The 27,935-nt window shown below is 33.3% G+C and overlaps 3 protein-coding genes across 4 annotated transcripts; 1 reads left to right on the forward strand and 2 right to left on the reverse strand.

Moving 5' to 3' along the window:
• Positions 1 to 2,308: 2,308 nt before the first annotated feature.
• LOC110820493 (MIZU-KUSSEI-like protein (Protein of unknown function, DUF617)) lies at positions 2,309 to 3,363 on the reverse strand. The gene has a single exon (XM_022049974.2). It carries the CDS (start codon positions 3,238 to 3,240, stop codon positions 2,458 to 2,460), a length of 783 nt encoding a protein of 260 aa, XP_021905666.1. The 5' UTR covers positions 3,241 to 3,363; the 3' UTR covers positions 2,309 to 2,457.
• Positions 3,364 to 4,698: 1,335 nt separating this feature from the next.
• Positions 4,699 to 9,500, reverse strand: NF-YB13 (nuclear factor Y, subunit B13). Of its 2 annotated transcripts, none has more exons than XM_022049928.2 (6): positions 9,306 to 9,500; positions 9,029 to 9,128; positions 7,985 to 8,074; positions 6,702 to 6,796; positions 5,435 to 5,503; positions 4,699 to 5,055 (listed from the first exon to the last, which is right to left on the reverse strand). In XM_022049928.2, exons 2-6 carry the CDS (start codon positions 9,081 to 9,083, stop codon positions 4,894 to 4,896), a joined length of 471 nt encoding a protein of 156 aa, XP_021905620.1. In that variant the 5' UTR covers positions 9,084 to 9,128; positions 9,306 to 9,500; the 3' UTR covers positions 4,699 to 4,893. The 2 variants fall into 2 exon arrangements, with proteins under 2 accessions (XP_021905620.1, XP_021905621.1); XM_022049929.2 differs by having other exon boundaries at positions 4,699 to 5,052; positions 9,306 to 9,444.
• Positions 9,501 to 14,130: 4,630 nt separating this feature from the next.
• TGH (SWAP (Suppressor-of-White-APricot)/surp domain-containing protein) lies at positions 14,131 to 27,661 on the forward strand. The gene is made up of 17 exons (XM_088211135.1): positions 14,131 to 14,592; positions 15,509 to 15,683; positions 16,891 to 16,981; positions 17,069 to 17,163; positions 17,508 to 17,611; positions 18,301 to 18,362; positions 18,484 to 18,558; positions 19,181 to 19,326; positions 19,608 to 19,683; positions 19,777 to 19,863; positions 20,051 to 20,128; positions 21,816 to 21,960; positions 22,197 to 22,671; positions 23,791 to 24,075; positions 24,155 to 24,283; positions 24,759 to 24,977; positions 26,204 to 27,661. Exons 2-17 carry the CDS (start codon positions 15,549 to 15,551, stop codon positions 27,029 to 27,031), a joined length of 3,030 nt encoding a protein of 1,009 aa, XP_088067261.1. The 5' UTR covers positions 14,131 to 14,592; positions 15,509 to 15,548; the 3' UTR covers positions 27,032 to 27,661.
• Positions 27,662 to 27,935: the final 274 nt, after the last annotated feature.

Raw genomic sequence — 27,935 nt, forward strand, 5'->3', positions numbered from 1 at the left:
TCGATAAAATATTGGGAGACCACCATGGCTACTCTGTATTAAACGTAATAACAATCGATAAAAATAATAAAATATAAATGTAAAAAAACCAAGTTTGTATTTTGCAGCCAACAACTTTTGAATCTTTTGTGAGTAACGAATATAAATATAAATTAAGATCTCTCGATTCATCATCATCATGAAATTAATATATATTATAACGGATTTGTTCGGGTTTTGTCCCCAGCTGTAATCCATTCTTCTTCTTCTTCTTCTTCATATATTTTTCTCTTCACCAGAAATGGAAAGCTTTTCGTAAGGGTAATAGTCTCACATTACATATATATATATATTTTGATGTATTATATTAATATAGGAGTCCGTAGTGTTTGTATAACCATTTGTACAATAAATTATTTTTCTGGGTCCAAATCAATTACATATCTTTATAATTTGAGATTAATGAACATTTACCCACTATTCAAATTTCTAATCTTATCAATTATTTCTTTATGTGTATATATATATATATATATTTTTTTTGTTTTTATGGTCGTGTAAATTTGAGATTGAAGCAATATCATAATAAGATTTTAAAATTTTTATACGATTTAAAATTATAATAACACCCAATTAAAAAGTTTTTTTTTTTTTTTTTTTTGGTGGGTCAAGTTGTAGATTGGAATTAATTCTATAGTTTCTGGAAATATAATTTGAGTGATAAATATAAAAAGTGGTGAGTTTTATAAAATCTAGAAGAAGATCATGTGCTTAGCTGGTGTAAAGCAGTCAACAAATCAGAAAGGCTTATTATTCTGATGTCAGAGACTGGATTTTTCTTTTCTTTTTCTTTCTTTCTTTTTTTTTTTTCTAGGGGTTTTGATGAGTTCTATGATTAGGGTTTGATTAAAAAAAATTTCTTGGGATCAATTTTCACAAAATTATGGAATAAAGCAATGATTGGAACATCTTGAACTTTTGGACCAAATGCTGGAATTTTATTATATTGTTTATTGATATATATATATGTATATATATACACACACACACACACAATTTAAAGATTTGATTTTAATACCATTTTAAACAATAATATAGTTAATTGTCCTACAAGTATCATTGCAATATATATATATATATATTTAAAAAATTCATTTATAATAGAAGATTAACAATTGTCCTTGAGCAAACCACACACTAAAACAGTTTTCTTAATTAATACATTAATTAATCACTTAATAAACTTAGATGACAAATGCATGACCTCATCCACCAACAAAATACAAATGTAAATTTACCCTTTGTTAGTTATATATATATATATATATATCTATCTTAGAGAGACATATAAAATGTATAATGAAGGATCATTTGTGCAAATCTAACCAAAATAAAGAGAACTTGCATCAATCATTTTTATTCCAAGTATAAAGTTTGTGGACAAAAATGATGAAAATAAAACTATTAGGGTTCTTATAATTTGTTACTTATTGTAATAAATAACCCCTTCCATCATAATTAATTCATATTCTTTACACATAAAAAGAAAAATTTTGTGTAAGTAATCATTGATAAATATGCTATTTGTATTAATAACTTATAAAAAATTACATTCTATACTTGTCATTTAGTTTAAAAATTTACTAAAATTATTGGTAACATGCACATGTTGTGCAAAATTATTAAGTAAATTATCAAATTTAAGATATATGAAGTTACAATTTAATTTCTAATATTTTTTTAGTTAGAATTTGATCTTGTGTATTACCCATTTGTTTTAAATATTTAATTTTGTAACAAAAAAATTAAAATTATTACATCATATTAAAAACATATCAAATAGTAGTAATTAAATATTAACATGTGAAAAAAATAATTTTTTTAAAAATTATAATTAGAATCTATATAGTTAATATTGTTGAGTTCAAATTTATGGTGATGCTAATGAATATGATATATGGTTCCATCATACATATTTATGAAAAATTATTGATTGCAAAAGTTAAAATCCATCGATATTAACTTGACTACTTAAGTAAATTACAAAAAAAAAAATTAAAAAAAAGAGAGAGAGAAAAGGAAAGAGAAAAATGAATGTAATAATGATTTGCATTAGCTAGCTAGGGCTTAGTATCTCATCGTTCAACAAAAGATTGGGAGAAAGAAAAAAGAGAGAAAAAAACTATATACATATACACCTTAATGAACTCCTCCCCCACACCTCTACCATCATATTGTTATATGTATTGGCCCCCCCTCCCTCCAAACTAAAGCTAAAGTAAATCCCCCTCCCCCCCTCTTTCCCTTTTCCTTTTTTTTTCCCTTCAAACTGAGAAATAACCCAAAAAAAAAAACCATTTTCAGACTTAGAACATTAAACATGTCTTCCCTTGTTCTTGCTTTTAACTCTCTTCTGAATGAAATCAAGAGACTCAAAGAAGAAAGAAACTAAATTCAAACTTTTACCAGCGGTTTGATTCAGATTCTAAGCAAATAGATACTAAGCTCAGGAGCTCCATTGCTATCAGGATTCATCATATAAAAAGCTTCAGAATCTCTTGACCCAACAATTCTTTCAAACTTAGCTCTCATGTACATCAGCTCTCCATCGGCTCCCGACTGATCACCGCCCTCTCCTTCGCTGTTTCCAGGCAAAACGCCAGCACCCATTGAGATTGGTTCCACAGCTTTTAAAATCTTCCACTCCTTAACCCCACATTCCCTTCTGGTAGCAAACCCACATTTCTTGCCATTGCAGTAAGTCCTCCAAACAGTCTCCTCCAGCAGCCTCACTGGCTTTATCTTCTCTTCTTCTTTCTCCTTATCACACTCCAATGCAATCCTCACCAACCCAGATGCCATTTCTCTAACCAATCCACTGATTGGCGTCGCCAGCTCCACAAGAAAAGCCGGCGGCGAACTGGGATCTTTCTGGAATGCAAAATGGACATGTCCTCGCCGGTACCCAAAAAGGGTGCCGACTACTCTCGGACCGAGACCGAGAGCTAGATTTGCTCGGTTTCGGCCAAACGCTGTAAGGACTGACCGGAGGCGAGAAACTGCAACAGCCGGCAGTTTCTTCCTTGGTGTAGACAAGGAATTATTAGTAGCATGAGCAGTCTTGAGGCTAGGTTTTCTGTCTTCCTCGGACTTGAAGGTTGGAAATGGATGATGATCATCAACAGCATCTTCAGTTCCAACCTTTTTGGTCCAATGGAAGTGCCTCTTTGAGGAGAAATGATCTTGGGAAGGTTTTGCCATGGAAACTAATGAGGTGTCTGTGGTAAAGAGTAGAGAAAAGCAGAAAAACCAATGAGAAGGTTAAGGTTTAAAAGAGAAGAAACTTGTGGGATCATTAATTAGAACTGTCTCATTCTCATTTTAATTCTTGGGTTTTGTAGAGAGGTCTTTTGCAGAGAATCCTGACAAAAGAGACAGAAGCTGACCCACAAAACAGATATTGGTAACAAACAAAAAACAAAAGAAATAGAAAGAGAAAGGAAAGGAATCTAAGGGGACAAATGTATGTATGTGTAACTTCACTTTCTTGTGGGGCAGAGAGGATTTTGCTTGACCCAAACTCTCTTTCCTTTTGACTTCAAACAGTAAGCCTTAACCTTCTTCTAATTCCCAACAAAAACTCTTCCTACCATTTCAATTAAACACACTTTAAGCTAATATGTGAAAACCCATTATAGAAATTTAACAATCATTTACACAGATAATTGAACTATAACTAAAGAGGAAAAAGAAAGGAGAGGGACAAAGGCGGAAGCAGAGCAGACATATTATAATATTCTCTGTAAACTGTAAATAAATCTACGTCTACTACTACTAACAACACAAATCTGTCTTGTAGTGTAAACGTGCACCTGACCTGACCTTCTCACCTGAATCCTCATGCCTTCATGTTGCCTCTACACTCTACAAAACCCTACCAACCTGCGACATTTACACCTCACTGTCTGGTGGACCCCCCACTAACACACCCCTTGACTTGTTCCTTTTCGCACTTCATTCAAATAGACCCACTCCCCCTCTCCTATTCCTATCCATTCCAACAATTTCATTTTAAATTACCTCTCCAGCATGCTTTGAAAATCACTATCTCTAACCCAAGTCATAAGCCTTTGTCCCGAATAAATATGTTATTTTCTTGAATCAGATAAATAATACTTCCAGTAGACAGACGAAACCAAGTTATGAAAGTAAAGAAAATTTATTTTCTCTTCACCGGTCAAGGTGTATAGAATTAAATTTAAAAAAGTAACAGTATGTATTGTTTCTCTCAGTTAATTAAAGATAAGTTTAATTAGAGAGTTCGCCGAGATTAAAAAAAACTAAGCATAAAATTCCTCACAATTTCCTTCCAAAAAATGGGGCGATGATTTATCCTAAAAGTCAGGTATTACTTAGTACCAAAACTTCACCCATCTAATCTAGCATAGGATTTCTCAACTCAATTGGGTGGGCTTGTAATTTTGCCTACTTTAGATATGAAAGTGCCCGACCAATAGGCCAATTCTGGCTCAACGGGTGGTGACTAACTAAACACAAAATCAAGTTCTGTTGTTTATCGGTAGAGAGGGCAGACTAATGGAAAGGCTTTTTTCTTCATAACCTAGAAATGCTTTATGGACTATATAATTGAGGATCGATATTAGAAATAAGATACCGGGAATGTACATACATATATGATGCTTCTGAGACAAAGATCAATTTGGAGAAACTCACTAATTACACTAAATTATAGACAACAATCCATAGAGAAAATACATATCAAGGAGCATGTCCACTACCCACATTGGTGAGTGGACTCACCAATGGCTTTTTGTACATCATGAGGAATACTACAAGCACAAATGTAAGATGAGTCAAGGATTCTTGCCTATTGAAGAAAAGAAAACTCTACAGTTAGCTTTCTAAACTTGGTTCAACCTCAGGTTGCTTTGGGGGAGCAGTGCCCCCATTCATTCTTGCCCTTGCTTCTGCAAACATTCTCTGCTGCTCAGCCACTGCTTCCTCCTCGGTCATTTCAGCTCCATTACTCCATTTTCCACCTCTCAAGGAGTCCTGCTGCAGAACGTTTCAGAAATACACCATCAGTGCAGGCCCTTTCGGAGCTTTAAAACAACCGATGTCACTGTCCTATGCTTTTAAAAATGAGTTAGCGTTGCTAAATCTTTTAAATAGAATCAACATAGGCGGCAGATCCATGGTTCATAATTTCACTTGGCCACTGTGCTACATGACAAATAGAATGGCTGAACATGATAAACCTTCCTTTCCGGGATGGATGAACATTTACAAAAACTTTCAATATTTTTCTAGTTGCCTTAAGTTTCAAGGATTTTTTTTTAATAGAACAATCCATTTCTCAAGATACACTGCAAGACCAGGGACAAAATTAATTACTTAAACACAAATCAAGATACTAACTCAGAAAAACATTTACCATAGTTTCAAGCTTATGTTGCTCATATGCAGCATAGACCTCCTCAATGTACTCCCCAAACCCAAGAACCTGAAATAGAAGATTAGTTGTATGAATGTTAAAACTCTGCTCACAAAATGAACCTCCAGTTGTCAAATTTATCCAACATTCCAATCAAACTGCTATCTAGCTAATTATATTTCAGGTATCATGTAACCCAGTCAAGTCTGAAAACTATTCTCAAAACAATAAAGACATGAGTCTTATGCCAAAACTAAATTGCAAACTTTGATATGAGACAAGAAAAAGAGAGAACTATAAAAAGGGTGTAAGAAAGAAAATTAATGATGTATTGAAGGTTAAAGCTGCAACTGCAGGGCACTTCGAAAAGAAAAAACGATTTTCACATTTAGCTTTCAGGAACCTTGGCATTGCTTAGTTACAAAAGCAGGCTCTATTTGCAGAATCTAGTGAACTTATAATAAAGAACTAATGAAGTCATTTTGAGGTGGAGCAGGATCTCTCCAAATATAAAGACGTAGTACATCTTTCTAATTTATTTCCAATCTTCTTCTTTCTTGAGTGATTCTTATAGACCTTCCTTAGACAAACTAACTATAATTTCTTTCCTTTTTTTTCAGTATGATCATATTACCCAGCAGCTAAACAATCCAGGGGCTGTCATTAAATTTATTAAACTCTATCAAAGTCACTGCCTATAATACCATAGCTGTTGATACCTTAAAGACTTTAAAAACGCTGCAAATTTCTTTTCTTTTCTTTTTTTTTTTTAAAAAAATTCGAGATCAAGGAACTAATTTTACAATGGAAAAACATAATATCCTAAGTCATCAGACAAGACTAACTTATCATTCATGACAACCCGGAAAAAATTATTCGCGTAGTACAGAAATAACCACATAGAATATCAAATATGATAAAGTTTAATGTTTGAGAACAGAAAAACTTGTGTAAGTTGCTGTCTCGATCGGAACTTTCTGTTGGCATGACATAACACAGACTTTAAGGAAATAGTATAACTAAAATCCTTGTCCTTGATTACTGATAGCCTAGTCTCACAATACTAAGTTGCTATAAAATACAGGACATGACAGAAAATGCTACAACGACTGTTTCATACTCCTGCTAATGGAACAATTGGACATAAGAATATCATACCTTACATCCTTTACAGAATACAGAAGACAGACCACAAAATTATGCATATAGAAAAAAGGCTCAACAGTAGATAAAATAACATAACGAGAAGAACAGGCAAGTGAAAAACCTGTAAAGCCTTGAGTACATGCTCAGGTGCAATTGTTCGTTTTTCCTCTCTGTTACAGACTTCGTTGGACTCTGATGAAATGAGATTTATAAACTCTGCATAAATAAAGCATCATCAGTTACAAATAAATATAGTATGACTTGAAAGCTTAATTGCTGTTATCTTGCTTCCTATGACAGGTAACTGGAACCGTCTTGCATGTGTGGGCACCTCCATTATGTTAATAATGAGTACACTTGAACCCACTTAATTTCAAAATATTTGATGTATTATATATAGGATATTTTCTAAAAATATTTTTGACCTTAGACATTTGGTAATTTCAACCCAACTTATCATAATAAATAATAAATTTGACTCTATAAGGATGATAAAAGACTATTCTCACCCCATAATACTTTTGATAATTTTGAACTCATAGTTAGAGGTAATTATTTGCATTTGTACTTAATAATCTCGCAGCTAAAACATTCTATGTCTTCCCCTGCTCGCATGGCCAAGTTCTCACAAGACTGAAATGTTTACTCAATTACTTTTTTCGCATTCTAACCACATTAATTCTGTGACTAATAGCATTCTACACACGGTTAAATGGTTAACTTCCTAACATTTTCCATTCACTTTCATCCCCTCCCCTTCTAATAAAGAGCCTTAGTTAGGAGATGATCTAGAAGGCAAGGTGCAAGGGCCATTTGTAAAGGCTAGAGCCTGTAATTAATCCCCAGTAGATTAGTTTCTTCACAAGGGTAAAGACGCTTTTTTAGAAGCAAACTTATAAAAGGTACATCAACCTCCCAAAATTGATTTGTCCATGCAATAGCTTTTATGGAAATTAAGGTAGGAGTAGACGGCCCTTTATGACTTATGCCACACCAATCTAAAGCCCCCTCTGCCAGATTTGGCCTCATATTCCTCTGAAGAATACCCTCCCGCTTTTTTAACCAATAACACTTTTACTGTCAACCATCTGGAGGAAAATTATCAGTTTTGAAATATTAGTTTCTAGTGGCTAGCTGCTCCAAATATTTTACCCATTTGCCAGAGTTTCAGTTTCTAAGATATATGAATACAAACATATAGAGCAGATGATGTAACCTCATGGATGAATTCCAAAACAACATAAAAGTCAGCCTAAAGAGCTAGCTTAGCATTATTGCAAAAGAAAACAGAGGCACTACCATAATGTTCAAAGAATTCAAAAGATAGAAGTAAATAATCTAGAAGTTATTAAAACACTTAAAATGGCAGGCTAATATCGGAAATGGAAGGCCATTTCAACCCACCTACGCAGCATTCAATTAAAAGATCTTGAGCATCACGTGCAACACGAACATCTGGGGGTAACATCTCCTTTATAATTTTTGTCATAGTTGCTGGAAAAAAGAGCAAGAAAATTTGTGACCAGCATCAATAAAATAAACAGATAATAAGTAGTTCGAGTCTGAAACACTTGTAACAATAAACAAACTTCCATTTTTAATTTATGAATACTTTCCTTGTATTCCTTCCTTATTCCTTTCATTGAAGGATGAATAACTGTTGATTTCTACACGTCATACCATAACAGTAAAATCTTATAACAGATCACAATTTTGCCAGTGTACTATAATGGGTGCATGTGTATGCTAAATTGGGAGAAAATAATTTGCTTAGTTTGTGGTGTTTACAGGTTAATTCAAAGATTGCTTCCGCAATCTTATCACCAAATTTATGATTTAAGACGAATTTGAACTGGTCATTTTCCCGTATATCTCAATGTGAAAGCCAGTCTAAGCAAAATGCCACCCCAGCCATACTACAATTGATAGACAGTTGTGCAACAATGAAACACTTTCTCCCTTTTATTAAACTTCCAACAGGCTGGTGAAGCTCTCGTATCTCATCAAGAACATTGGGAAGCCAAAACCAACTAGGGCACAGCACACACAGAATTGTTTAACTCATCAGAAATCCAGACCCCAAACAAAGGACGCATTATTCAAACACAACTTAAGTTACATACAGCCCCTTCGACCATATACTAGTGTATCCTGTAATCCCTTCTATAATTAGGATCTTAAAGGCATTAAGACAAGCACATGAAGTGTACCAAAACAAACTAAAGAACGTCAGAAACAATCTAGCTTACCAAATATTTGCAGGTTATACACATTCGCGGTCTCAAAATTTTCAGTTCTATTAGCATCAGATTAAGAACGACAAAGTAAAGAGAAAAACACCTTAAAAACTATTGACATATTGAATTTGTAAAAACTAAAAAACCTAAATATATGCCATACTAACCAAAGAAAAAGGAAATTATTATTACTATTAGCAAAGGAACGAACCTTTTGGAAGCGAGGCGTCCTCTTTTGACTTCCCGACAATATCCATCGGCTCCATTCTTAATCTTCAAACTAAGCTACCGCAACCGATCACAGGAAACACCTGTACACAAACGTACATGTATATGCATACGCACGTACGTGAAATCGTTGTGAGAATCGAAGCAACACAAGACGAATATTAGGAAAAAATCAGCAAATCCTAAAATAGATCTGACAGCGAATATCGATAGGGAATGGCGGGGGAAGAGTCCGATGAGAAATAGGGGAAGTAACTCACCAAGCTCACTGAGTCGACTCGATAATCGAACAGACCGAATCACACAGAGATAGAATTGAAGCCTACGATTGCGAAAATCGGCGAGCAAACCGATTCACAATCCGAGTTAAGGGCGAAATCAGGAGGATGAACATGGCTGATTATATGGATTTATCGAAGTTCTTCAGGATAAGGAGGAGTTCTCGTTCGCAGCCGATTATTAGGTCTAAAGACGCAAGCATAACACTCTCTCCAAAGCGCGTAGAAGTCGTTGATGCCCACGTCATCAACCAGGCGCGTCAGATTGAATTTGAGGTGGGACCCGTGAATAAATGGTCGAAATCAGGTCAGATGGCGATTGCGTGTGGTTCACCTGGAATATAGAGCGTGGGAAAGACTGAATTCGTTTCGATTTGGTTTTCTTTTTGGTACTTTTCCTTTTATTATTAATTTTTCAATAATTTTATTTTAAAAATGTTTTATTATATTGAGTGCTTTACAAAATGTCAATGGGGGAGATGGGCTTGCAAATTGAAACGGGCTTTGTTGGGTTCATTGACCGTTCTCCTCCCTCCCCGATAAAATTTATAACTTCACCTCCCCAGATTTCATTTGCTTTCTCCTTTTTTTTTATTCGCTCAATTATATTGTACATTCCAATTTTATTTTTATTTCTTTTTCTTATAATTTGATTTAAAATTTTTTGTAACTTCTTTGTTAAAAAATTACTTAAATAATATATTTCTTTATTTAATTTCTGTGTTTTTGTAATTTATTTAAATTACTTACTGTATCAATATTTGGTCAAATAAATATTTATATTTTTTAAAAAAATTCTATTTAATCTCTCTCCCTTACTAATTGTCTTTACTAACTTAAGTGTTGCGTGTTAATTTTGTATACAAGTTGCGCCCTTTAATTTGTTTAAATGCTACGTAGTATTTAACGTAATTTTATAAAATTTAAATGTGAATCAATTTATATTGATTCACAAACTTAAAAAATAAATTTAAATAAAAAAATATTTAAATGTCCTATTTATAACCTTATTGTCTTTTTTTTTTTTTTCAAAAACTAATTTGATAGTAGATTTATTCTCATAATCTCTTAACATTGAATTCACATTAGTATGAATGTATGAGACAATGTCATTTTTTGCATGATAATAGCACGACGCTTCATTTTCACATTCTTTTAAAGATAAATATCAGTTTATCTATTAAAATAAGTGAACTGTTGTCAGGATTATATATTACAAACTGGATAGGTCATCTCTTATTAGCGTTGCTTCTAGTGTTATTTTTTATAATGTTCATCGCTTCAATGCACCTTTTATGATATCATTAATATACATAAATTAGTTTAGCATTAAAATATTTTGAGAATAAATTAGTTTGGTTTTAATATTTAAAAAAAATAATGATAACAATATTGAGAAAATAAAAACGTAAATTTTGTTATTTATATATTTTTAATTATAAATAAGTTTAAATTAATAGATATTGAAATTTTTTAACATAATGCCAAATATTACATAATATTTAATGTGATATTCAGATCAATAAGATAATATTGCATGTTAATAAATTTAAAACATTGACGCACAAATTAACTGTAACACCCTGTCCTAAAGATGGGACATTACCACCACCTATCATCCTCATTCAAGAACTTTCTCCATCATGCAACAAATTTTTATCATTTCATTCCTCAAAAGTAATAATCACCTCATATCCATTAAACATCTAGAAAGTACATGGTCAATTCGCATAATTCAATGTTACAACAACTATAATTTAAAAGTTGGTATACTGTGTGCACTCATATGTATAAAACAAGTATCCTATACTAGTGTGCCTTCCTTCCTCAGGTGTGGGGCTCCATCGCTATGCATTTCGATTTTGATTTTAAATCTAACACATCTGAAAATAACAGTAATGAATATCAATAGTCTTAGTAAGAAAATGTAGAACTTAAGACTACAATATGAAAAATAAGAAATTTTTCACCCCAACACTCCTCACTTAGACCCTCACTCCCACCTATCCGCTCTCCCATCTCTACCATAAGATGACCATTTCCCCAAAGCTTCGCTACCTATAGTCACTCAATTGCACTAACTACTTACTCCTACTAACACCGAAATACGCCTACCACACCCGTAGCTACAGTCCTGAAGGCCTACATACACTCATAGTTCACTTATGTCCACTACTCAACCTCAGTATCGGAACCAATCAATCTTTACTGACCACACATCCATACCTTCCACTTTTCTAGCCTAGAGAGGCCACCCACACACATCACTCATTCGGTTATCCCTTAATAGCCCTGGGGCAATGGCCTGTAAATACCCCATCTACACACCTGAGTCCATACCAACACCGGCAAATGCTCGACCTAGAAATGCTACACCCACACATTCACCCAACTAACTTTCCATGTCTAACCTGGGACAAAGGCTTGTGAAGACCACACATACCAACATTCTAGTCCACATATACGACTTCCTCTTACACAACTCTCGGCTAGTGAAGGCCCTCTACTTATTCATCACCCACTTGTCACCACAACTATAGAGGCCACACACATTCACACACGCACCATATCACATAAATTCACCTATTCAGTCCCTATCATGCTTTGTCACTCTCTGCCCTACACACACACCAGATGCCACCCTGAAATGCTCACTTACACTGTCACACTCTGCCTGTAATGACCACACGCGCCCGCTGACTGTGTCATGCTCTTTTAGAGCCATACACATACTCACACATAAAACCAAATCACATAAATTCAACTACTCAGTTACATACAATTCTCGGCCAATGTCTGCCACACACGCACATACTAGACGCCCTAAGCCACTCGCTCACACAGTCGCACTCGACTTATAATGGTCACACATGCACACCGACCGCGCCACAACTCCTTATTCGCTATATAACACTCAATCCGTCTCTTCTACTCAGATCCTGTGATTTTGCCCTAGCCTACACAACTTCCGCTCAACCTATACTCTCACCCGACCACTTATACTCTATCCACATAAAACCTCCTCATAATAGAGATTACTACATCCACACTTGACTTAATAACCTCATCCACATCTCTCTGCCCTCAGTTCGGATCACCTCATTCAATCGATTATGGGAAAAGGAAAAAAATAGAAATAGAATTGATCTTGCTTTGCCATACCGAGTCATAAACTATAAATTCCCTTATTTCTTGCCTCCATTTCCTCTCCCTCAGCCATAGCTCACTCAACTCCTCTGGTCCTTCAAATTCTCCCTGTGATTTCACTCTCCCTCGTTGTCTCCTTCACTTCTCCCTTGTATCTCCCTCGGCTGCCCTCATCTCTTCTTCCTCTATTTTTCTTTTCTTTCTCCTTTTTCCTTTTTTCTTATTTTCTATTTCCTCAGCCTATTTATACTTACTTTGTGACTCATCCCAGCTGTCCCTTTGTTTTTCTCTAATCTAATCTACACGTCTCTTTCACTCTTCTCTCTTTCTTTTATTTTATTTATTTATTTGTTCATTTATATATATATATTTATCAGTTATTACATTAACAATTATATTATTAGTAACAAAAATTAATTAGATTAAAATTATTTAAAAAATACATGAACTTATTTGACAAACAATTAAAACAAAAACTAATTTAAATATATTATAAAAGATCATTACTTTAGCAAATCTTTTATCCATAATCATAAATTAATGCTATGTTATGTCAAAAATTATTCATTTGATATTTTACTATTAAAAAAATTGGATAATCATATAACAATAACATCTCACGTGAAAAATATTTTCATAATCATTAATAATTAACTCAATTTTTATGAAACTTTTACATGCCATTTTATGTAGCATATATGATAATTTATTCCAATAGACCATTAGAATAACAAATTTCCTCTTTTAAATATATGAAAATGTATAAAATAATATCTATCCTTCTATATGTGACTATCATACCATCAATGAGATTCGAATGGTTGTTATAATAATATATAGAGTATATATTAATTATTTCAATTAAATATAGTCTAGTTTTATAATACATAAATTAAAATAGTATTGATTACAATTATAGTAAATAAATAAAAAATACTATATACGAATGTTTATGCTTAATTATAAGTTTAAATATATATTTATCATAAAAAATATAATATGAGTTAACATATTATTAATTGAGATAATTTTCCATAATGATTAATAAAATTAATAAAATATACTATAAATTGATGTTGAACTATGATTTTGAATACATAAATTAAAAAATAATTATGAAAAAAATTAATGTTTTGTTCTAGACGTAAATGATTGAATTAAATATCACATGTTGTTAATATATTTATAATAATTAGATAACATTACTAAGATATACAGTTAAAATGAATAAATTAAAAACAATTAAATTAATTTTATATGAAATATATATACGTAAACAATATCCCAAAATGCACACGGTTTTTTCTTAATTTTTTAAAGATAAATTGTTTATTTATTATAACATATATTATAAAAATTAAATATTATTTACATACATTTGTAAATATAAAAATAAAAGTAATAAAATAATTTATATATTAAAATATATAAAATAAAAACTAATTTATAATTGATTACCAATTATTCATTATACGATTCTAAATATAAAAAAATTGTCTATACAGCAGTTATCTATTCAAAATTTTTAAATATAGAATTAAAAATTTATATATTATATAATTAATTTTTAAAAATTATGATTCGTGTGCACCGTAGAACAAAAATTGGCTTATAATTTTGAAAATAAATAATATTTCATTATAATTTTTAAAAATAATTAACATGTAATGATAATATAGTAGTGTATATATGAAAAAATTAATCTAATACAAAAATTCGAATTTATGAATAAATTATACAATTATCATTAAATTTATTTATCATGAAGATGAACTCACATTAAAATGTAATATTTAAATAAAAAAGTTTTTACCCAAAAATAAGACACAAAATGTTTCTTCTGGTCTCCTCCGTGTCCTGACAATAAACCCTCTCTTCCTCGGCCCTCTTCCACTATCCCCATCCAATCGTCATTCTGATCACTGAAGACTGAAATAATTCGCTTTTCTTCGAAGCGCTCTCAATACGTCTGTGATTTCGCAGGTTTCTGCTTTAAATAACGTGTTCGGCGACATCTGCCCCACTCCTATGTATATTAACCTTGGCCATGGATGAGCTCTTGCTTAGGCTCGAGACTGTCTGGTTTCCGAGAAAATTTAATCTAACACCATCATTGTCTCAGGTCAGATGCAAACTCAATTTTCATATCTAAGAGATAGTGCTTATATGGAGCAGTGAAATTTTGGCTTTCTTCTTTGCTGTACTGTTATTAACAATCTATTGGATTTAATAGATTTACACTTTTTATTATTTATTATTTAAAAATTAACAATCTATTGGATTTCTGGTATGGCAAGAATTCTTGCTCTCTCATGCGTTATTCTTGATTTTTATTGGGAAATGCTACTGAGTAATCAATGGGACTTTCAGTTTAAGAGGAAACAAGTTCGACTAAGTTATGCATCTTCTCTCTTATATTGGATCAGTTTTTCTTTTTTAATTTTGACATTAAGAGACAAGACCTAGAAAGAATTAACAAATTACTTTCAAATTTTATAATGTGCGGGAAAGGAATTGCTAAATTTGCGATTAGTATTTTTTGCTGTTAGATAATAAGTTCGCTCCTCCTACAATTGGAAAACCTTGGTAGTGTCTACTTCAATAATTCAAGTGTAGAGTTGGTCTTTTATGCCGGTAATATTATATCTTCTCTTTAGCACTGGCGATTCCACCATGAGGTTTTCCATCTTTATCCCAAGTGTTTAAAATCTGATGCTGGGAAAAGAATTAACAGAAAGGAAGATAGAGAGATACAGAGGGAAGAAGTGTAGAAATATAGAGAGATAGCAGAGAGAGAGAGAGAGAGAGAGAGAGAGCAATTGAATTCTTTATTCATATAATGCAGTCCTTTTCAGCACTGGTTATTCCCTTCTACAGCTAATAGTTCTCTAACTTTGCCTAACCAAACTAACCCAGATTCTCTGACATTATATAATATTCAGGAAATTTTTTAAGAGAGCAAATTTACCATTATGATTACCTACATGTTGATTGACTTGTGAAACTAACATTTCCTCCACCAACCATTGATCGTGCAGCTTTAATCCCATCCCAAGAAACAAAGAAGGAAGGGGAACAATGGAATCAGATGAGGAGGATTATGTGTTTTACGGTACTCCAATAGAGTCTGAGGAAGCAGTCACTAGCCGTAAAAAGAAAGCAATTGCTGAGGCCTCTGGTCAATTGAGGACCCTCCCTCCTTGGAAGCAAGAGGTGTTCTTTCTTTCTTTTTCTATGTTTGTTTCAGAGTGGTTCAAGTGAAAGTGATAACAAATAAAATTTTAAACATGACAAAATTTCCTGTTGTTATTCAAATATCAGAAGAAAGAATTGAGGATAGACTTTGTTTGGTAAAGTTTAATTTTTTAGCTAAATAGATTGAAATATAATCTAATGTACAAATGAATTTAATGTTTGAAGTAAGTCAAGAAAATTTTAAATATTTTTTGGAAATTTGGAACAAGTAGGTAGTAAATTTATTTTATTTTTTGCGAATAATGATAAATTTAATTTCAATTGTCAATAATTGAACATAAATCTTTCCGGAGATGAATTTTAATGTTTGAAAAAGATCATAAAATTTTAAAATATTTTGTGAAATTCAGTTGTATCACTATATTTGGGGCAACACAAACAAGAGTCCAAAATGATTCGTAAGTTCGTTTATAATTTTCATTAAATTCTGTATATTTTAAGGTCCATTTGCTAAATTCTGTATGAATTTTATTTCTAAATAATTCAATAGCTTAAGATACTTTTGAAGATAAAAAATCACACATTTTCTTTGAAATTCATTTGTTCTATTTTTTTCAAAGAAAGAACAGAAATTTGTTAACGAGGCACCAAAGGCTGCTGCCCGAGTAGACAGATATACACAGAGAGTTAGACGGAATATTTGTAAGCTCTTGGAGAAATTTGTCACATGTAGCCTCTTATTTTCTTCTTTTTCTTTTTGTTCTCACTGCTTCCTGATCAGTCTTTTTAATGCTTATAACAAAATAGATAATCTGAAAGTTATCAAAGATGGCATCTGTTGTTTGCATTTCAATCTCCTTATTAACAAGACAAAATTAAGTAGGTTAGTTCTTTGTAATTTTGTTAATGCCATTTTGATTATGGCCACAAAAATTGTTTTTATGAAAATCCACCAATTCTTTAAAAGTTTATATTATAACTAGTTTCATTCAGCATTAACAGAAGACTTTTATTATGTTTATTATTTTTTTAATATAAAACCTTTTTCTAGATTTAGTTCCATTGTGGCAATGAAATACTCGTAATGTTTGTTTTAATGTATTCCTTCATGCAGGTTGAAACATAATAAATTTCTTGCAAGGGTTTGCTTTTCATTTTCCCACTTATGCTTTGTGGTCCGGTATTTATTCCTTTGTAATTTTATTTTGAGCTTTTCTCTCTTCAGGTTAGAGATGAAGAGGGACGTAGAAGATTCCATGGAGCATTTACAGGGGGTTTTTCGGCCGGTTACTATAACACAGTGGGGTCGAAAGAGGGTATACTTTCAATTAAATTTGATAACTGTTTTACTCGGAAATTTTAATATATATCTTTGCTTGAAACCCTGTGATCAAATTCTGTAGGTTGGACTCCACAATCATTTACATCATCACGGAAGAGTAGAGCTGAAGTCAAGCACCAGAGCATCTTCAGTTTTTTGGATGAAGATGAAAGAGCGGTATTTTTTATCATATTGTTTGCCTCAATATTTTATTAGCATGATGCATTGTTGAAACTATAAATTTTACTTTAGCATGTTTTTGTGCAAAGCTGCTTGGGCTATTCTTCATTAGTCTATAGAAATTTTCATTAATTGGTCTTTCTTTATACTTCAGATTTTTTATTTTATCTGTACTATAAGTATTTGAAACTATCTGGAAAGGTTTGTTATTTTTGTGCATTTTGCATGTATGAGATACAAGCAATTGGGTCTGTCATTGAAGTTTATGTTCTTAGCTGTTTTGGTCTGACCAATAAGAAGTTAACTAAAGTTCAGTTGTTTTGCTTGCTTTTGCATTTCAGGAATTGGAAGGTCAAACTTTGGGGACTAACTCACAATTTGATACATTTGGATTTACTGCTGCTGAATATGCTCGTAAACAAGCTGAGAAGGAACAACATCAGAGGTTTCTTTTTTTCTGACACGTTCTGTTCTATTTATTTGTAATATCAGTTCATTTAGATATATATACTGCTCAGAAACTAACAATTTTTATCATTGATATTACAAATTGGTAGAACTTTAGTAATGTCTAGTTCTATTTGAATTCTCTAATTTGCATGAAACTAAAAGATAATATGCTACATTTGATGGTAGTCCAGCCAGATTATTTTGTTGGGCCCTTTCTTTCCTGAGAGAGAATATTTTGAGAGGGAGAATTTGGCTGGGTGTTTCTTAGAACTTTCTCCTTGTATTTTTTGTAGTGTCTGTGAAAATAGAACTAGGTTCCTAAGATTGTCTAGAATATTAATATCCATTAGTATACTGCATGTTGGCTGTCATCATCTTGATTACCATTCATAAGCTTTTTTTTTTTGAAAAAATTTATCATCTCTTCTTTACTTTTACCGTGCACGTCTGTTGCATATATTTCCACCCTTTGACTGTGTTTTCTTCGATAAACATGCATCTTAAAGTTCTGTTGTTCTTGTTATATTAAATTTTTTTGCTTAAATATTAGATATTCTATATTTATAACCCGCTTTATCTCATTTGCAAGGATATTTTTTCTTGAAATTTTCTTTTTTCACCTATTGTGGATATTATTATGTGCATCTTTTATCGACTATTTGTGATTTGTTATCTCTACCACAGACCATCGGTGATTCCAGGACCTGTCCCTGATGAGCTAGTTCTTCCTGTTACAGATTCAATTGGTTAGTTTGAATTTATCATATGCAGTTTTGCAACATCTTCTTTTCTTTTCAGTTCTTTCCTTGCATTATTTCTAAATGCAAATTAAGGAACTCTTGCCCACTCCTTGCTCCTCCTTTTTAGGCGTCAAACTACTTCTGAAGATGGGATGGCGGCGTGGTCGTTCCCTCAAGGATTTGCATGCTAATTCCTTACATGGTATCTAGTACCCATCCACTTTGATTTTTATATTTCATCTGATTTCCAGCTGCATGTTTATTTAAATGTTAATTTGTATTTGCATACTATTTAAGGAAGTTCTTTTCCATCTGAGAAGGAGAAAAAGAGTCCTTTATTTGGTGCTAGAGCATAGAAGCTAGAATTGATGTGCAAAATGTTGCTGTGTGCTTGTAGATATAATAAGTAAGATATAGTCTTTGAAACAATAACTGTTTCAATAGTGATTTATAACGAAATCCAACTGAAGTCAGTTAAGCCTTAATCCAGCAAAAGCAGTTGGAGTTGGCTTCATGAATCATCTCTCCTTTAATAAAAGAAAATTAATCCCCTTCCCCATTTCACTTAATTAAAACATATATTTTGTAGGATCTTTCCTGAGCTTGAAAATAATTATTTACCAAATCGTGGTTCATTAATTATTTAAAATATGACACTTTGGGTCCTTTTTTGGTGTTTTCAGTGATGAAAGAGACGCATAGTATCTGTTTGATTGAAATCTTTTAACACTTGCAAATATACTACCCATTTGTTTTTTTAGTTCTTTTTTGTGTCATTCAACTTAGAGAAATTTTCTGCCTTTATCTTCGTAATTTGTTTGTAGATACTCGTAGAGAAGCCAGAAAAGCTTTCCTAGCTTTTTCCACTGATGATACAAAAGTCCAGCCCTCTGTGCCTGTTGATGATGACATTGAAAGTTCTGTTGGGCATGCTGTTAATGATGATGTTCATTCTTCTCAAAATACTCCTGTGAGTAATTTTTTTGTTACCATTCATATATTATGGCCCCGGTATTCTCTTTTGATTTGACCTTTGATTGTTTTCTACTAAATCAGATTACATTATGGAGGGACCAGTAATTTGTTGTAACTTTATTTATAACAGTTGATGATTGTTTCCCTATTCCATATTCAAAATGGCTTTAAAATGTGCGCTGCTGAAGATCTTGCTACCATTTGTAAATGAATGGATTTTCAGATCTTGTCAATGTTTTGAAAATTGTAACGACTTCCTCTTCTACTGCACTGCAGGTATATGTGCTCAACCCAAAGCAGGATATGCATGGTTTGGGATATGATCCTTTTAAGCATGCTCCTGAGTTCAGGGGTAAGTAGCTTTGGCGATCTAGTAGACTATCTCACATCATAACTTTCTTGGTTGCTATCAGCCCACCTGCTTCTAACTGTTGTTTACTTTCAGAGAAAAAAAAGTTGCGGATGTCAGCCAGTAGGCAGCCGGGCCATGGGAAAGCTTCATCTTTAAAAGATAACCTTTTTGGTTTCAACTGTAAGATCCATTTTCTGATGAATCCTTTTCCCCCCTCCACTTTGCTGTTACACAGTCTATATGAATAGACTTTTTTTAAAAATAATTCTATATGCATTGATATATTCTCACTCGATTCTCTGATTGGTATTCAGTTTGCATTTAGTATTAATGAGATTGATGTAACTAATTTGTTTGAATTCATCAGCAGGAAAGGTTGCTCCGGGTTTTGGTATTGGAGCACTTGAAGAACTTGATGCCGAAGATGAGGATGTCTATGCCTCTGGTTAGTATTTTTTATTTAGTGTTAACACCGTATAACATCTCTGGTGGTAGTAATACCATACATAATTAAGATTTACGGCTCCTTATGAGACAGTGATTGCATTTGTGATGCTGTTGGGGGAAAACTGTTCTGATCAGTTGACATTTGGGTCAGCTAGTTCCTTTGCATTTACTTCTCCTTCTCATTTTCCCCTATCTCCTGTTCCCCTGGATAAATGTAATTTCCTGTGGAAGGATAACCCTCAATTTCATATTTAACTCATGACATCAATTAATTGCCTCACATGGTTTAGGATAGGACGATCTTCTTTACTTCTCTTTGGACAAATCTCGCTGCTTCCTTTAGGGATGACGTTAAGTGATCGAGTCTATTTTTTCATGATGACTTTTGTTACTTTTTCATCTTTTTATTTCAGATCTGAAGATGCCTTATCCTCTCAGTCTCGTTTGTAACAGTTCTCTCTCTCTCTTGGATACTATTTCTTCTTTTATGAAAAGATATTTATGAAAATTTTGAAGAAAATTATTAGTAGCACACACAAATTAAAGAAAAAGCAAGATAGGTAGAGAAAGAACACAAGAGAATCTTTATTGTGGTCTGGCTCATTCCAATCCCACATAACCTCTTGTAATTTCTTTTTTCAATCTTGGATATCTCCTTATAACGAGGGTTTTCCTTTATATAGAGGAAGGAGGAAGCTAAAAAAATTACAGAATAGCTCATAATAAAAAGCACAAAAAAAGGCCCAAAAATAGTTCACAGGCCTTACCATGTTCTTTCTTCATAAATTTGTGTTATGTCCTAATGGATGCATGAGTCCTGTAGTCATTATTTTCCTTTTTGCTGTGTTTTGAGCATTGGCTAGGTTGTTTGATATTTTGTTCTTTGGTGGGTCTCTCCCCCATCCCTAGAGTGTTTTACCTCCTCTCCACTCTGAGGTGTTGGGAAGAATAAGGAGAATGGGCTACCTTAGAGAGGCTCTCACTGTTTTGTGGCCTTGTGGGTGCTGTAGTTGGAGGGGAGTGCTAGGATTTCTAAGGATGATTTTCTATCTTCTGCTTCATTGGGATTGGATGACCTTTTGGACACCTCTTTGGGTTAGGCGTAAGGGCATTGTAGGGGTATCTGTTTGGCTCTTTTGCAAAGAAATTACGTGGAAGTTTTCTGTTGATCTTAGTTCTTTCTTTGTTCTTATTTTTGGTTTGGAGGATTACTGATATCTTTTCTCCCTAACAATAATATATATATTTTTTATCGAACAAATCGCACTAAATATGAGCTACAAGTCAACAATCTTCTTCTTTTCCTTTGTGTATTTTGTGCAAGAAGGTTATGTGTCATTTTTTCCATTTAGAGTAAGTTTGTGTGGTCTAGGTTGGCATTCCATCTGCTCCCAGCTGTTCGATTTCTTTGTAGTTGTATGGTGTATTGTTCGTCCCTTCAATACGCTGTTTGATCATAATTATCATCATTTATGAGTACTTTGAAATTATTTCTTGGCTCTTCCTACTGCAGTAGGAAGTCATTGTTTCTGTGGTAGTTTACCTATCTTTCTAATATTTATTTCTACTTTTCTTTGAAAATAAAAAAATAAAAAAATTGTGGCCAATGTTCAGGTTATGTCTACTTATTTCTAATTTTGATGCAAAGGGTCTGATTCTCCTTCCTAAACATGGCTGTTTTTTAGGTTATAACTTCGAGGAAACTTATGTTGAAGAAGTTGAAGAGTCATCAAGGTTGAGTGCAGACAATGAGCGAAAGTTGCTCGTAAAAGATCAGAGCGTTCTGCCTGGGTTTAGGGTTGCATCAAAGTCTGATTACCAGTTAGAAAGGTAACTGGAGATGGCTGATAGCATACAAGTTCATAAAATTTTCTTATTACCTTGGAAGACTAAAATTTCTTTTCCTTGCATGGTTATCTGCTTAAAAGTGACAGGATGAGAAAATTTGTAAAAGTGCTTATTTCCTCACTCTAGAATGTTTTTGTAGATCACACTTCTGGTAAACTGGTTCTTCTGTTGTTGAGTATATCTCTTGATCATACAATTCTTTTGTCATGATTTTTCAGATATGATCCCCCAGTGATTCTGAAAGATTTTGTTGCTTACCATAAATTTCCTGGTCCTGTTGAGACTGATAGTAGGCTTGCAACCCCTCCTCCAGAGGTTCCTCCTCCTGAGGATAGCAATCTGAAACTATTAATTGAGGGGGTTGCAACTTTAGTGGCTCGTTGTGGTAAATTGTTCGAGGACCTTTCAAGAGAGAAGAATCAATCAAATCCATTATTTGGTTTTCTTAATGGTGGAAATGGCCATGAATATTATGTGAGAAAGCTTTGGGAGGAGCAGCAGAAGCATAACGATCATACCAAACGGGTATTTAATGACAAAAATTTGTCTTCAAGTGTGCAGAAGATGACTGTAGATAGCCGTGGCAAATTACTGGGGGAAAGGCCTCTGGAGAAAAGCTCAAGAGAAAGTTTGTCGGGTGCTGTTCATTTTCAATCTAATCTCTCTGAAACATTTACAAAACCTGCATCAATTGTGAGTATTGAAACTTCTTTTCCCACTTTTCTTTAGAAATCTTGAATTCCCGGTGGTAGAAATTATGTGGAATCTACCTGCTAATTCTTTGGATTTTATATTTGGTGAAAGGATGAATATGCTCTTAATCCTCAGGGTTTGACCACAATGACACTTCAATTCAAATATCCATGTTGGAATTTTCAACCTTATTTTAGAATTCGGAAGAAATCCAAAGAATAAACAGACTCTGACACTCTAATAGTGCTGTTGATGATATCCGAAAGATACTGAAAAACCTTTTTAACATCATATGGTTTGCAATGGAAGAGGAAGGCAAAATTATGGAGATTCCATTACGGTTTCTGCTCTCTTCTCCATTGTTTTTCTCTTTACTTGGTAATTGTAAATGCTTTTATATGATTGACGGTGTTTTGTTGCCTAGAGAATGTGAGAACCTTTGCTAATTAGTTGAGTAGAGACTTTCTCGTAGACTATTAGTAAGTCAGCGAACATTATATATAATAATTTAATGAAGCGATTCTGCTGTTTATTTCAGAAACCGAGTTGAAATCTCTAGTTCTGTCCACAACATGGTGATTTTAGGTTTAGGGTTTAGAATTTAATCAAGAGATTACTTTCCGAAAAGCAAAATAATGTTAATGCATACAATTTCAGCTTGTAAGAAACTGAAAGCTTCTTCTTATAAAAGATTTGAGGAGACTATCTTATTCTATGCTCTTGTATTTAGTTCATTTTCATCTTGATAATACTTCTTTTTCTGTTAAAAAAAAGTGAAAGCCATGCTCTTCTGAGCTAATTTAACTAAGGGGAGGAGGCTCTATGGAAGTGTACTTGAAGCAATTACTTCTCTTTTATAATAGTTCACTGGACAGAGTATGTAAATGATGTCCTATCAACCTATGATGGCATGTGTCAATTGATAAGACAATTAACACAGTTAGTCAAGGGATAGAAGTCCTATCTGTGAAAATATTTGTGTTTAGTTGTGGTGAGACTCAAGATTGGTGTTATCTTCCCCTGCTCTTATGGTCCTTTTCTCAAGCTCCACTGCCTTATTAAAGCTAATGTTGTGGTTCTGTCTCTCCCTTATCCGATCATTTCTTTTTATAAATATAGATGGAATCATCAGAAATTGCAAATCCCTTCAAAGATGATCCTGCAAAGCAAGAAAGATTTGAACAATTTCTCAAGCAAAAGTATGAAGGAGGACTTCGCTCAACTGATTCTGGGGGAGCTAATTATATGTCAGAAGCTGCTCGTGCTCGTGAGAGATTGGACTTTGAGGCTGCAGCTGAGGCAATAGAGAAAGGGAAATTGTACAAGGATGGCAAACATTCTACCAAGCAGTCTTTGGAATCTTCTGCCATTGGTGAATTGCAGTTCACTTCTGGTGGACTAGAGGTGTGTTTAGGATGGTAAAGTTTTAGTTTCTTATTGTTTTTCTGGGAACTTAGGTTTTCTACTAAATTTTCAATGACAGAAAACTAAAGATACTCAAAGTGAAAATTTGCTGCTGAAGAAAATGTACCCAAAAAGGGAGGAGTTTCAATGGCGCCCCTCACCCCTTTTATGCAAGCGTTTTGATCTAATTGATCCTTACCTGGGGAAGGTACTCTTCAAAGTGCTTTGTTCGACTGCTGTTTTCATTTTTTAATGGTTGGCCCTTTCTTGTCTTTAATAGTTGAAAACTGGGAAAATGTGCTTTCTTTTTTTGTTTCCCTATTATAATGCTATTGGTTAAAGACCACATCGAGTCTCCTTCTCTGATCTAAAGAGCTCTATTATTTAGATTTCTACTTTCCTTTGTTTGTTGGGGATTCAGTTTTTTTAAAACTTCTTTACGTATTCCCAATCCATGCTTTTGTAGATTAGTTATCCACTTGGTCTAATCACCTGTCACGTGTCTCTCTATTTTCTTGTTTCTCTTTGTGCTCACTGGCAACTTTTGTTAGCGACTCACTACACTTTCTCCAGATGACTGTTATTAGGTGATAAGTGCACACATTTTCCTGCCCTAAATATACTTGTTTCTAAGTGATTCCTGGAATAATATTGACTTAAAAATATAATCTGCTGTTCTGTAGCCACCACCTGCTCCTCGGATTAGAAGCAAAATGGATTCTCTTCTATTCATGCCAGATTCTTTCAAAGCCACAGGGTTGGAAGAGACTGGTTCTTCAAATAAAGATTCATTTCTTGTTATGCAACCTGCTGCTGCGGAAATAAACAAAGATTTTGCTGACAAAGAAGATGAAGTGGAGGTAGAAGTTAAAAATGTAGAGAGGCCAGTTGACCTCTATAAGGTAAGCATATTTGTTATGAAGTTAAGAGATTTATGTTTACTATAAAAATGGTAAAAGCATGTGTTTTTGACATGTAAGAACTTTTGCACCAAGCAACTTATGCATATTATGGAGTTTAGTAGTTTTGAAACCAAAAGCATAAGACTGTCATTTTAGACCTTCCAAAGAGCCAAGGTTGACCTTCTACCATTGATTTGTATGTCTCCCCCAGACAAATTAGAATCATTCGAGAGCAAGTTTAATCCTCTACTTGATGATTTATAAGCTCTCCTAGTCACATGATTTTCTTTATATGAATTTTATTGATTTATATAATTAATGAATAAATAAAATATATATTTTCTTGAGCAATTGAGAAAACAAAGTAATTAATATAATTGATTATACAAATGTTTAAAATCCAACTGATTAAATAATCATTTGTCATTATCTAAATCATAATTAATTATTCTTTTTAAATAACTAATAATTTTATATCATACTAATTGAGATGATAATCCTTGGGAACAATATACTAGAAAGTAATATATTATCTAAAAAAATTAGAAAGTAATATATACTTGTCATGTTATTATTATAGCATGTTACTTGTCATTATTTCTTAAGAACATTTTTTCTTCATATAGAAACTGATAAGACATAATTAATGTAAATATTTTAAGATATAACTGCTTAAATGGTGCCATTTATTATCATTTATGTTTCATGATTAATTATTATTTTCGAATAAATAATAAAATATATTATATTAATTGTGAGAAGACACAATTGTTTGAAACAATATATAGAAAGTTGATTTATTTTTTTGGCATGCAATATATAGAATATATGTTTATATATTTATGCTATTTGTAATTTTTATAGAATGTTTGTCATTATTTTTGTTTATAGGCATTCCTTTCTTTATATAGATATAGAATTATAACTAAACAAGAAAAAGGATCAACATATATTTATACAGGTGCTTGCAATTGGTAATGCCTATTATTTTACCAAATAAGGACAATTTGCAAGTAAGAAGCATAAGTAAGTTTGGTTCTTATACTTTATGGGTGATTGGATCAGCTTATTACATTATCACTAAAATGAGCCTGGCAGCATGTGTTTTCCTAGTCCCTTCTTTTGGAACCATATATTCTTGTGTTCAGTTTTTTTCTTGTGATAGCATGCTATAAGTGGAATATGGTTTCTTTTCCTTCTTAGCAACAATCTTTGTTCATGCACAGGCTATTTTTTCTGATGATTCTGGAGATGAAATTGAAACCTCTATTGTCAACAAAGTGGAGAATCAAGAAAATAAGAGTGAAGCAGCTGTCACAACTTTAAATCGTTTGATGGCTAGCGACTTTTTAGAATCTTTGGGAAAGGAACTGGGCCTTGAAGTTCCTCCTGATGCCCCCTATTCTGCAAGTGAGCCTGTTACTCAAGACAAGGCTCCTAAAATGGATGTGGGAAATACAAAAGTCCAGCAGATTGAAAGTAAAGCCACTTCAACTCCTCTTGGTGGACCTGCCACAGCTCAAGAAGATGAATCTAAAAGAGTTGATTCTCATCATGGTGATCCCCAGAACATCAGTGGGAAATACTGGGAGACTGGTTCATCTGAAAATGGGTATGGCAAAACTAATCAGGAAGAGATGGCTAAAGCTGGTAGGAAAGATAAATCACCCTCTCTCCATCACCAACAGAGGAGCTACAGTTCATCATCAGAGGATGAAAGAAATAGAAAAAGGAAGGACAAATCCTCCTCTCACCGCCAAAAGAAATGGAGCAGCAGTGAATCCTCAGATGATGAAAGTACTAGAATACGTTCTAGGAGACATCAGGATAGGAGCAATGATTCGTGTAGTGACCCATCTAGTGATCATCGAGACCGCTACTCTTCTAGGTCAAAGGGGAGAAAGAAAAGATCCTCTCGAGAGAAAAGCAGCAACAAGAAACACTCGAAGCACCATAAACATAGGAACAGAAGTTCTCCTCACAGATCTTCTCATTATAGTACTGAAAAAGAACATGCAGAATCCAGGAGAGAAAAACGGAAATCAAGGAATTGATAACAGGAATCCTGTTTTCTCCTTGATTTTCTTATGCCTTCCCGAAAAAGATCTCATATTGGATATATTCAAGATATAGCACCAGAAAGATTTCTGCGCATAGTCTGGTGATTTGGCTATGGCTTTGGGGGTATCAGAGATGGTGAGGTAAGGATCTTCCAGTCGGTACTACAGTTGTGTTGATAGTAGTTTTTTACTATCTAGTTCTGAATACTAATACATCAGAATGATTTTTTTTTTTTTTTTACCTTCTACCCTGGAATCCAATATACTGCAATATTAAGTTATATGTATATATAATGTTCATGTCAAAAAACAGTAGGGGTAAAGAGGAAAGGTCTCATCGATCTATTTTTGTCATCATGAAAAGTTGATCAGCACATTCATGTGATTGGGCCGTGTAAAATTTCAAGTGCATGGGATGGGAGAGATCCGTAGACCATCAGAATATGAGCCTGGGCAAGTCTTGGGTAGTTAAATCTTTCAGCTCTACAAAAGCATACTGTGTTTTGTTTAAGTTTTAACAGTGTAGGTGTTAATTTCCAGTACAGGATCTGAAGTAAGGCTTGCATAAGCCGGTTGAAATTATGGTATGGAACTGATCTTGCCTTGGGCTTAATTTTCTCTCAATTTCTACCTTCAATCTCATCTGCACTTGGAATTTTTTAGAAATCAGAATTCAGTTCTTAGAAATTATACTAAAGGATTGAATTTTCACTGTGAAAAATTTAAACGAACTTTCAATGAACTTTCTTCTTTGAAGTACTCTCGAATCTTTGCTTTTAAGAAAATGTCTTGGACCATCTGACGGGCTTTTCGTGGAAATTTCTTTGACTTCCAAATTAGTTTTTCTTTCTTTGTTTGGGGGCGGGGGGAATCCAATAAGGTAATTAATTAATTATTA

This window comes from Carica papaya, chromosome 9 (assembly GCF_054855325.1).
Source record: "Carica papaya isolate Zhongbai chromosome 9, ASM5485532v1, whole genome shotgun sequence".
NCBI classification, from domain to species: domain Eukaryota; kingdom Viridiplantae; phylum Streptophyta; class Magnoliopsida; order Brassicales; family Caricaceae; genus Carica; species Carica papaya.

Coding starts and splice junctions, on each gene's coding strand:
- NF-YB13 (XM_022049928.2), bottom strand. CDS start 9,083: ATGGAGCCGATGGATATTGTCGGGAAGTCAAAAGAGGACGCCTCGCTT. Junction 6,797..7,984: donor TTTAATTGAATGCTGCGTAG/GTGGGTTGAAAT, acceptor TTATTTATGCAG/AGTTTATAAATCTCATTTCA. Junction 5,504..6,701: donor ATGTACTCAAGGCTTTACAG/GTTTTTCACTTG, acceptor CTTCTATTTCAG/GTTCTTGGGTTTGGGGAGTA.
- TGH (XM_088211135.1), top strand. CDS start 15,549: ATGGAATCAGATGAGGAGGATTATGTGTTTTACGGTACTCCAATAGAG. Junction 19,327..19,607: donor ATTCTTCTCAAAATACTCCT/GTGAGTAATTTT, acceptor ACTGCACTGCAG/GTATATGTGCTCAACCCAAA. Junction 24,284..24,758: donor TTGATCCTTACCTGGGGAAG/GTACTCTTCAAA, acceptor GCTGTTCTGTAG/CCACCACCTGCTCCTCGGAT.
- LOC110820493 (XM_022049974.2), bottom strand. CDS start 3,240: ATGGCAAAACCTTCCCAAGATCATTTCTCCTCAAAGAGGCACTTCCAT.